General features: G+C 40.6%; 3 protein-coding genes and 1 long non-coding RNA gene across 6 annotated transcripts; 3 read left to right on the top strand and 1 right to left on the bottom strand.

Annotated features, from left to right (window-relative positions):
- The first annotated feature begins 686 nt into the window (after nt 1-686).
- On the top strand, nt 687-2849 carry LOC145436840 (uncharacterized). Of its 3 annotated transcripts, XM_080314053.1 has the most exons (8): nt 687-1444; nt 1514-1626; nt 1689-1763; nt 1820-1882; nt 1948-2263; nt 2324-2392; nt 2460-2546; nt 2611-2848. In XM_080314053.1, the coding sequence occupies exons 1-5, from the start codon at nt 1210-1212 to the stop codon at nt 2128-2130; spliced, it is 669 nt and encodes a 222-aa protein (XP_080170179.1). In that variant the 5' UTR covers nt 687-1209; the 3' UTR covers nt 2131-2263; nt 2324-2392; nt 2460-2546; nt 2611-2848. The 3 variants fall into 3 exon arrangements, with proteins under 3 accessions (XP_080170179.1, XP_080170178.1, XP_080170180.1); XM_080314052.1 differs by having other exon boundaries at nt 1948-2392; nt 2611-2847; XM_080314054.1 differs by lacking the exon at nt 1689-1763 and having other exon boundaries at nt 1948-2392; nt 2611-2849.
- Nucleotides 2850-2948: 99 nt separating this feature from the next.
- LOC145437971 (uncharacterized) lies at nt 2949-4519 on the top strand. The gene is made up of 5 exons (XM_080315340.1): nt 2949-3465; nt 3515-3636; nt 3708-3936; nt 4019-4104; nt 4307-4519. Exons 1-5 carry the CDS (start codon nt 2949-2951, stop codon nt 4517-4519), a joined length of 1167 nt encoding a protein of 388 aa, XP_080171466.1.
- A 657-nt stretch (nt 4520-5176) lies between these two features.
- LOC145436839 (uncharacterized) lies at nt 5177-5585 on the top strand. Its single transcript, XR_013914434.1, has 2 exons — nt 5177-5257; nt 5327-5585. It is a non-coding gene; the product is annotated as an uncharacterized LOC145436839 (long non-coding RNA).
- A 203-nt stretch (nt 5586-5788) lies between these two features.
- On the bottom strand, nt 5789-7988 carry LOC145436838 (uncharacterized). Its single transcript, XM_080314051.1, has 3 exons — nt 6668-7988; nt 6326-6607; nt 5789-6077 (listed from the first exon to the last, which is right to left on the bottom strand). The coding sequence occupies exons 1-3, from the start codon at nt 6673-6675 to the stop codon at nt 5900-5902; spliced, it is 468 nt and encodes a 155-aa protein (XP_080170177.1). The 5' UTR covers nt 6676-7988; the 3' UTR covers nt 5789-5899.
- Nucleotides 7989-8207: the final 219 nt, after the last annotated feature.

Genomic DNA, 8207 nt, shown 5'->3' with positions numbered 1-8207 from the left:
TTGTAGCTCCATAATTTGTTTCACATCGTTTTTGTCTAATCGCTTCTTAATGTAATTTTTGAGCTCAAGCGGATCTTTTCCGAATTCGAGGGCATTTAGATCAGCATGAGCCTCTTTGATAGTGTATGTACTGTACATTGTACAACTTTCCATTTTCAGTATCAAGTTTGAAATATTGTTGTAGTGGAGGCATATTTCTGTTAACTCGTCAACTTTGGATCATTCACTGAATCTTTGACGCTCTTTACAATAACTACTTCACCTTCCCATGCGTTGACTATTTCTTTCACTTGTGGAAGTCTCTGAACTTCAAATGACGTCCCACTTCAATACACAGAAGTAAAACAGATTGTGTAGCAACACCATGCAATGTGTGACCTCATAATGCAATGTGTGACCTCGTAGGTCTGCGACTGTAATGTTATGTAGGCTAACCTTACAGTTTGCCTTCGTTCAATCAGAAATTGCCTTACTTTCTTAGTGCGTATTTGCTTCAATTGGCACTTTTTATTTAAAGTATACAACAATATGACTTTAGACCTCAAATATGACCTAACCAGGAAAATATGACTTTATAACTTTCTTAATATACCCCATATGGATGTGGTTTTTGCGTTAAAATTGATTTCACGACTTACTGATGCATAGAAAAAAATATGACTTTAATGACTTTAAATGGCCCTAATGATAACCCTACCTTGTAGGAAATAGTGTGCGATGCCAGTGTTGATTTGAATGCAAAGTATTGGAATTTCGGCACACATTCATAGAACGTTGACATAATACGTCGATTTAGTGGAAAAGTGATATTGTTGCGAGTGAATATTGTTCATGGGTTCGCCCTTTAAGCTTCGAAAGAAATAAGTGCACGATACCCGCAGAAAAAGTACCAAGACCTTGAGAACAGCGGAAGTGCGATATCTGTGATTTTTCTACTGCAGTGATTTTAGTATCTGATTAATCAGCAATACGATACACTAAATGTGAAATAATGACGCTCTGTACCTACAGGAAGGTCTACAAATACAAAAAGTGATAAGCTTTTCATTTTCTTTTTGTGTAATAAATTCCAGCTGGCTGGTGCGAATTAAATTGTTTTTGAATGGAGCCCAAAAAGGTTGAAAAGCACTTGTCAACGGTATTGTCTTGCTCTACTCAGAGTCTTCGTAATAGTATATAGAATATACATCGACATTATAGCAAGCTGCAATGACATGGAGAAGTTGTGCCGTTACATCGTGTGATGTCAAAAGGAATGACGAATCGCATACTCTTCATAAAATTCCTTCTGAAATTGCACTAAGACGACAGTGGTTTAGTGCCATAGGAATCTCGTCGACCAAGATACAGCAGAAAAATATTTTTGTATGCAGTAAGCATTTCAAGAAAAGCGATTTTATTGGTCATCGTAAAGGAACTAGCAAGCGTCGACGACTTAAAAAGGGTTGGTGGCAATCATCTCTAGCAAACTCTTGTGTATATTTATAAAATGTTCCTTTGTATTTATTGACAGAAGCTGTACCTTCGTTGGATCTTACAAAGAAGTTCTATAAAACCAAGAACGTAACAGATCACAAATTGACTATAGTTTTGAAGGAAGATCAATCTTTGGAGGAATCTTGTCAAGTATGGCTGCATTTGCTTTTCCCTAAGACGTGTTGGATTGACTTTTGGTCCTCTCTGTTTAGTCATCTGACTCGGATTTTATGGGCTCAACATGTTCGAAATTGATTGGTGGGAAGCCCACCAAGTCTAAGGCATTGGTGGGTAACTATATTTAAAGTTCCCTATATGCATTGTATAACTTTTATCTTGACAGACGGTTGCGAAAACAACAGCAATTGAAGAATCTCCAGTCACTAAAACTCCAGAATCTTGCAATGTAAGTCCTTGTTTTCAATTTCACATGACAATGATTCCATAGGGATTTGCAACGTTTTTATTCAGTCATCGGATTCAGATTTTATTGAATCGAAATCTAGTACAGCCATCAATAAAAGACCTTCCACGCAGAAGATACAAGTAAGTACACTTGAGTTAATTGATTTAAGAAGGTATACTTGCATGAATATGTGTGCATCGTCTTTATTGTGTAGTCATTGGAATTGCATGAAAAAAGGCTTCGTCTAAGATTGCGGTTGGTGCACTTGCACAGTGACCCCAATTTGTCCACTTGATGGTTATTATTTGACAAATATTGTAGATTGTGGTGAGAAGAACCTCACGCGAACTTCTTGCTGGTGCAGCTACTGAATCGAGTCATGTAAGTAGATATCCCATATCATACTGTGCGTATTAATATCTTCAACATATTTCTATTCAGTCATCAGACTCCGACTTCACGGCACCAGTTTGCCGTCCATCCGGCAATACAAAATCGCCTGTGTTCAAGGTGGTGACGGGTATACCAACTTTCTACAAAGTCACGCTAATGTGTTCCATAACTTATTTCTCGGTAGACTCCAATAAAGTTGAAAGAACCAAGGAGAACTCTTCCTGATCCGTTTGAAAGCCCCGTTGCTAAACGTAGGAAAGGTGATTGTGACGTGAGATAGCCCTGCTACTTTTCTAATCACAGTACATCTAACAACCCATCATTTTGTTACCAAGGACTTCAGCATTACGTCGTCACTCAGCACTATCGAGCCTCTTTCAAATGTTGAAACAAGCCTGTGTAGTGAGGATGCGACAAACAGTCAACAAATTGATGAAAGTAGGACAATTCTGGTATTTCAACATTTACTTCGATACGCATTTAGCAAGTGTGAAGTAAGTCATGTTGCAGCACTTTGTGCCATGTGCATCTTCTTTATGTACACCTTTTTCAGCTATGCTGTTCAAAGACTGAAATTAAGACGACGTATAAGGGTTCTCATATGTCCATGGCAATTGTATGCCACAACTGCTCTGAAACCAGGATCTGGAATTCTTCACCAGAAATTAGAAAGATGTCTGCAATGAACCTTGCGACTGTTGTCGCGACGATCTATTCGGGAGCCACGTACACTGATATTGCAGATTTTTTCAAAATAATGGACACTAACTACATTTCGGAACGTCGTTTTTATGATATACAATCGCAATATATTTTGCCAACTATTGCGACCTACTATGAGGAACATATGGAGGATGTCTTACGGGAGATGAAGGGTCAATGTAAACCAATTACACTGATGGGTGATGGGCGATCGGACTCACCTGGGTTTTCTGCAAAATATATGGTTTATTCATTTATGAAGGAGAAGACTGAGAAGATTGTCCACGTCCAATTGGTTCAAAACACAGAGTGCTCCAGCAGTGTTGCAATGGAAAAAGTTGGTATGGAGCGTGCCTTGGATGCATTACTTGCTCAAGGTTTGTCGATTGAAACCGTAGTGACTGACCGGGCACCAAGCATCAGGAAATTGTTGAAGGATAAATATCCATCAATCAATCACCAGTTTGATGTGTGGCATGTCTGCAAAGGTAACTGAATATTGTTATTATTTGAATCTTCTTACTAACCATTTCTCAGGACTGAAAAAAAAGTTGGTGTCTCTGGGTAAGAAGAAAGGTATGGAAGACTTGCTACTATGGACAAGAAGCATCACTAATCACTTGTGGTGGTGCTGTCAGTATTGTGGTCAAGATAGCAGTGTAAGTCTACATATCAACTATGTCTGACATCACATATTAGGAACTTTTTATATAACAATATGCAATTGCAGGTGCTAAAAAGAAGATGGTTATCTCTTCTGCATCACATCACCGGCGAACATGAGTGGACAGTTGACGGGGAGACATATTCCTGCAGCCATGGCACTTTGACTGGGGATCAGTGCCTAAGAACTATATGGTTGCAATGTGGATCTCCTAGTTTCAAAGCATTGAAATCTTTGATAGAAAACAAAAGTTTGATCCGGGATTTGGAGCAGATGACTCTGTTCAAACATACTGGTAATTTTTATGACTCATCACATCTGCACACCAGTTATCGGAGCATAGTCAGATCATTACAATTCACACCTTCCTTTTTTAGGATCATTGGAAGTTTATCACAACGTCATATTGAAATTTGCACCTAAACGTCTTCATTTTACTTATGACACAATTGTAGCAGCCCAAGTGCTGCTGTTAACCTTGTTGTTATTGTATCTGTGGTCATGAACTGTGCACGTGGTTTCTTGTAATCATTATATTCTCTCTTTCTGGTCTGGCCGTCGTGCTGGTCGGTCGTGTGACCGCCGGCTTGGCCGTATTATGTTGTGGTGTCGATACGTTGCAGTTTGCATGTGAAGCTCCGTAATAAAGCATTACCAATCCGAAGACCGGGCCGTTACAGTGGCGAGCACGCCAGGACTTGGGTTGGAATGCTGCGGACGTTATGGAGCTGCAGTTGATCGGAAGAGAAATCGGCGATCGTTTGAAGAATACCGGTAGTGTGCGGAGACAAGTTTCGAACGTACGTGATGAAGTTGGTGACGCTGATGCAGATGAGATGGGCTATGTCGGTGGACGTGATGCTTGCAGTGACCAGTGAAAGACATGGGGCTCTTAGGACGGATATCAGCAGTGTTTTGTGTGTTTGAGTGTGTTGCGGTTATCCCTGTAAGGATGGGATTGACTGGTATTGTGTTTACGGTAGGGTATCCCTGTCAGGATGGGATTGACTGGGTATTGGGTGTTGCTGTCCCTGTATGGATGGGATTGGCGGCCTAGTGTGTGTATTGAGTTGACTGTTGGTAGAGGAAGAAGTCCTAGATTGGGTTATGTAACTTTTCGCTGATTATTGTGATGTGTCTGGTTGTTTCTGGCAGAATCCAGGTTCCATGAGTTTATGGTATCATTGACATCTCGTGCATTCATCCGTGCGCTTTGTTCTTGTTTATGATTAATGTGCTGCATATTCATTATAATTTTTACGTGTTTGAGAGCGCTTTGGTAGCGTCTCACTGATTTAGGGGAAGGTGATGTAGCAGCCCAAGTGCTGCTGTTAACCTTGTTGTTATTGTATCTGTGGTCATGAACTGTGCACGTGGTTTCTTGTAATCATTATATTCTCTCTTTCTGGTCTGGCCGTCGTGCTGGTCGGTCGTGTGACCGCCGGCTTGGCCGTATTATGTTGTGGTGTCGATACGTTGCAGTTTGCATGTGAAGCTCCGTAATAAAGCATTACCAATCCGAAGACCGGGCCGTTACACAATGCTTGCACGAACCAAATTGGCTGTCCTGGACCACAATGAGAATGTTGGTAGATTTCAGGCGGTGACACGAGCAGGTTTGCAGTGCAGATGAAATGTTTGCAAGTCAAGGTACTTAGTTACTTACTCTATATTTGTTTAAGCAGGTGCTCCACGATACAAAAAAAGTTACTCTCGGTCAGCAAAAGAGTGGATCTTGAAGAACATGTATGAAAAGAAGACAAACCACTATGCGAGAGAGCTTTTGAGGCGAACTACTGAGAATCGCACTGGCATCAACTTTCCCAGTAACATTTCAAGAAGTGTGCATCCAGTCAGCATTGCACCAGAACCAGCCCCCTCTAAAGAGGAATTACTTTCAAAACGTCGTTCTAGAACGTGACTTACTTACAATACATCCCTATCTTCGAGTTGAACTTACAATACATCCCTATCTTCGAGTTGAATGGCATGTGGTGCAGTGCTGCGTAGCTTACTAGCTCAATTTCATTCTTCCACACTGCCTGACTGCCCCGTTGTAATATAGTCGGCTATATAGTCCTCGGATGTTTCTTTTTATTATTTATTTTAATAAATAACGAGCAAGCAAAGAAAGTAGTGATGTATCAGGCACAGCAGCCATTCGTGGAATATACAATGCAAACAGTTCCAGTTCACTGTCTAGTCATACAGTAACAGAACTGATTTCGACTTATATAGCATAGCCGCAGTATTATCAATCACAGTTCGTTTTCTATCGGCCATTTGACAGCGACATACAGTCCATCATTACTAGGGTACTTTTTCCTTATAGCAGTCACGATGCAGGCTGGCAAGGGCATCCTGTTTTTGCTACCCAAAACGTCACCATCAATAATCCATTCTAGTGTGTGTCGATAAGACACCAAGCGATATTGTCTGCAATTGGAAAATATCAAAGTATATTGCAGCAATAAAAAAAGTGCTGATAAGTAATAGCAGCATATATATGACGGAGATATAATGCTCCCAATTTATAAAGTGTAGGCATTTATATAAAAGCATGCGAGAAAAGGTAAAGAATGCAGGAAATTGCCGTTTATATCCAGGAACCATGACAAGTCCCAAGACCCTGTCGCATACATATAGGTCCAATAATAAACAACACAAAATGTTCTAGGACCCACTTGTTAGAAAGCCTTCTGCCAGGACCATGTGGTTGATTGTTATTATTCCAATTTTTTCTGTTCACTTTGAAAAACGTTTCAAGAATGGAGGGATGTATATGTAGGAGAAAATCGTCATGTTCTGTCATGCAAGTCGACCCTCCATTCCCCAGAAGCTCCATTATTAGTTGTATTTCCCTGCAGCAGACGCGCTCGTTCTGGTTTGTCATGGATGCACAGTTCAAGCAACTGCACCATTCATTGTTCAAGTGTCCGAAGTTGACTCTGGTTTTCTGACGATTCCTTTGACCAATACAATGAGATTGATAAATTGCATTCAAGAAACACAGGTACAATACTTACAGAGACATGAGTTTGTGCTTCTAGAGTTGCAACAAGACGGGCGAATTCCTCCTCTGAATATTGTGGCTCGAATTGATACGGCAGGCTCTCACCAAATATCGTGATATCATCGAAATCTTCTACATCTGTATCTTCATCAGAAGTTGATTCATCAACAAAATCTTCTTCCAGACCATAAATAATTTTTAACCAATTTTATGTTAACTACGTGTCAAAGGAATTGCATGAATGAACTGATGGAGACAGAAGATTCGTATGTGAAACTGAGAACAGCAATGTTACGATAAAAATTTCCACAACAATATTGGAACTTTGATGAGAATGAAATAATGATATTTTCGTGTTGATTATCTATACATCTGTGTCTTGAACAAGTAAACTAGACCGTATCAAGATGGTTGCTATGCCATGGATAAATGATGCAAAATATCCTGTGTCTGTCTCTTCCGCAAGACCACTACTCCAAAAGGTTGTGCACTGTGCAGTCATTAATACATCTTGAAAATGACAGCTGTATCTGCATCAATTTACAACTGTAACGGCATCTCAGTATCATTCAACCGGCAAATACTATAGAGTCATGACAAGCTCCAGACACAAATCCTCCTGACCTAAAACCGTACGTTGAGCGCCGCCTTGGTGTGCAAGACATGAGTCCTTCATAACATCGACTGAAAACTATCTAAAGTTCGTCTGCGTAATCGCGTCGAGCAAGTGCGGCGATAAAGTCATTGTGCCATGTAACGGGTTAAGAAATTACCCGGAGCCGCGACAGCTGCAGCCGGATGCAACTCTGGAAATTTCAATAAATTGCAGCTCCATTACGGTGGCGTTCTGAAGAAAACGGCTGCGGCCAAAAAATTTTTTTCGATCTGCCCTTCAATTTGAGACCACATCATTTTTTGAGTGCAGTGCCCCTTTAACTCATCCACTTAAGATTGATGCTGATCGATCAAAGGCCATTAATTCTGCCATCGGCAAACATCTGTTGGATAATCCGATTTGTGCGAATAATTATCGAGACGACCGATTTCGAATCGTAGGTCGAGGCCGTTCACAATTCCATTTGTGTGCCTTGGAATCAACTTTTATCAAAATACACCAACCAAAACTCTGTCAACAAAAGGAGTTCGTGTATCACCTAAAAATAGTACATTGAACGCTCTCTGATTCGAAATTCATGCTGGTGACGTCATATTTTGTGATACGATTGTTGATATACAATGTTCTTTCCAATTCTCTACTAGTTGCTGACGATTACCCCTGACGAGTGTCAGCCGAAAATATTCGGGTTCATTTCAATATGAATATACTATTTAATTGAACAACGTTTCAACTCACATATCTTAGGGGCTTGTCAGGGGTGTGTTCGAACTGCGTTAACACTCGGACATCATGTCTGAGGCGTGACTGGAGTAAGTTCGGACTGCGTTGTCTATCGAACATCATGGTAGGGATGTGTTCGGACTGCGTTATGACACTCGAGCATCATGTCTGGGACACATTTGGGGCATGTCTGGGGTGTGTTCGGCCTGTATTG

The sequence above is a fragment of the Botryllus schlosseri genome, chromosome 4, assembly GCF_051294905.1.
Source record: "Botryllus schlosseri isolate E-star chromosome 4, Bs_hap1, whole genome shotgun sequence".
Lineage (NCBI taxonomy): Eukaryota > Metazoa > Chordata > Ascidiacea > Stolidobranchia > Styelidae > Botryllus > Botryllus schlosseri.
Note: the sequence above shows the minus strand (reverse complement) of the source record. Positions and strands in the feature narration are given on the sequence as shown.

Excerpts from the sequence above, each read along its gene's own strand:
- LOC145436840 (XM_080314053.1), top strand. The coding sequence starts at position 1,210 with ATGACATGGAGAAGTTGTGCCGTTACATCGTGTGATGTCAAAAGGAAT. Across the intron at positions 1,627-1,688 it reads CTTTGGAGGAATCTTGTCAA|TCATCTGACTCGGATTTTAT; the intron begins GTATGGCTGCAT and ends CTCTCTGTTTAG. Across the intron at positions 1,764-1,819 it reads CCACCAAGTCTAAGGCATTG|ACGGTTGCGAAAACAACAGC; the intron begins GTGGGTAACTAT and ends TTATCTTGACAG.
- LOC145437971 (XM_080315340.1), top strand. The coding sequence starts at position 2,949 with ATGTCTGCAATGAACCTTGCGACTGTTGTCGCGACGATCTATTCGGGA. Across the intron at positions 3,466-3,514 it reads TGTGTGGCATGTCTGCAAAG|GACTGAAAAAAAAGTTGGTG; the intron begins GTAACTGAATAT and ends ACCATTTCTCAG. Across the intron at positions 3,637-3,707 it reads ATTGTGGTCAAGATAGCAGT|GTGCTAAAAAGAAGATGGTT; the intron begins GTAAGTCTACAT and ends ATGCAATTGCAG.
- LOC145436838 (XM_080314051.1), bottom strand. Across the intron at positions 6,078-6,325 it reads GGCAGAAGGCTTTCTAACAA|ACAATATCGCTTGGTGTCTT; the intron begins GTGGGTCCTAGA and ends TTCCAATTGCAG.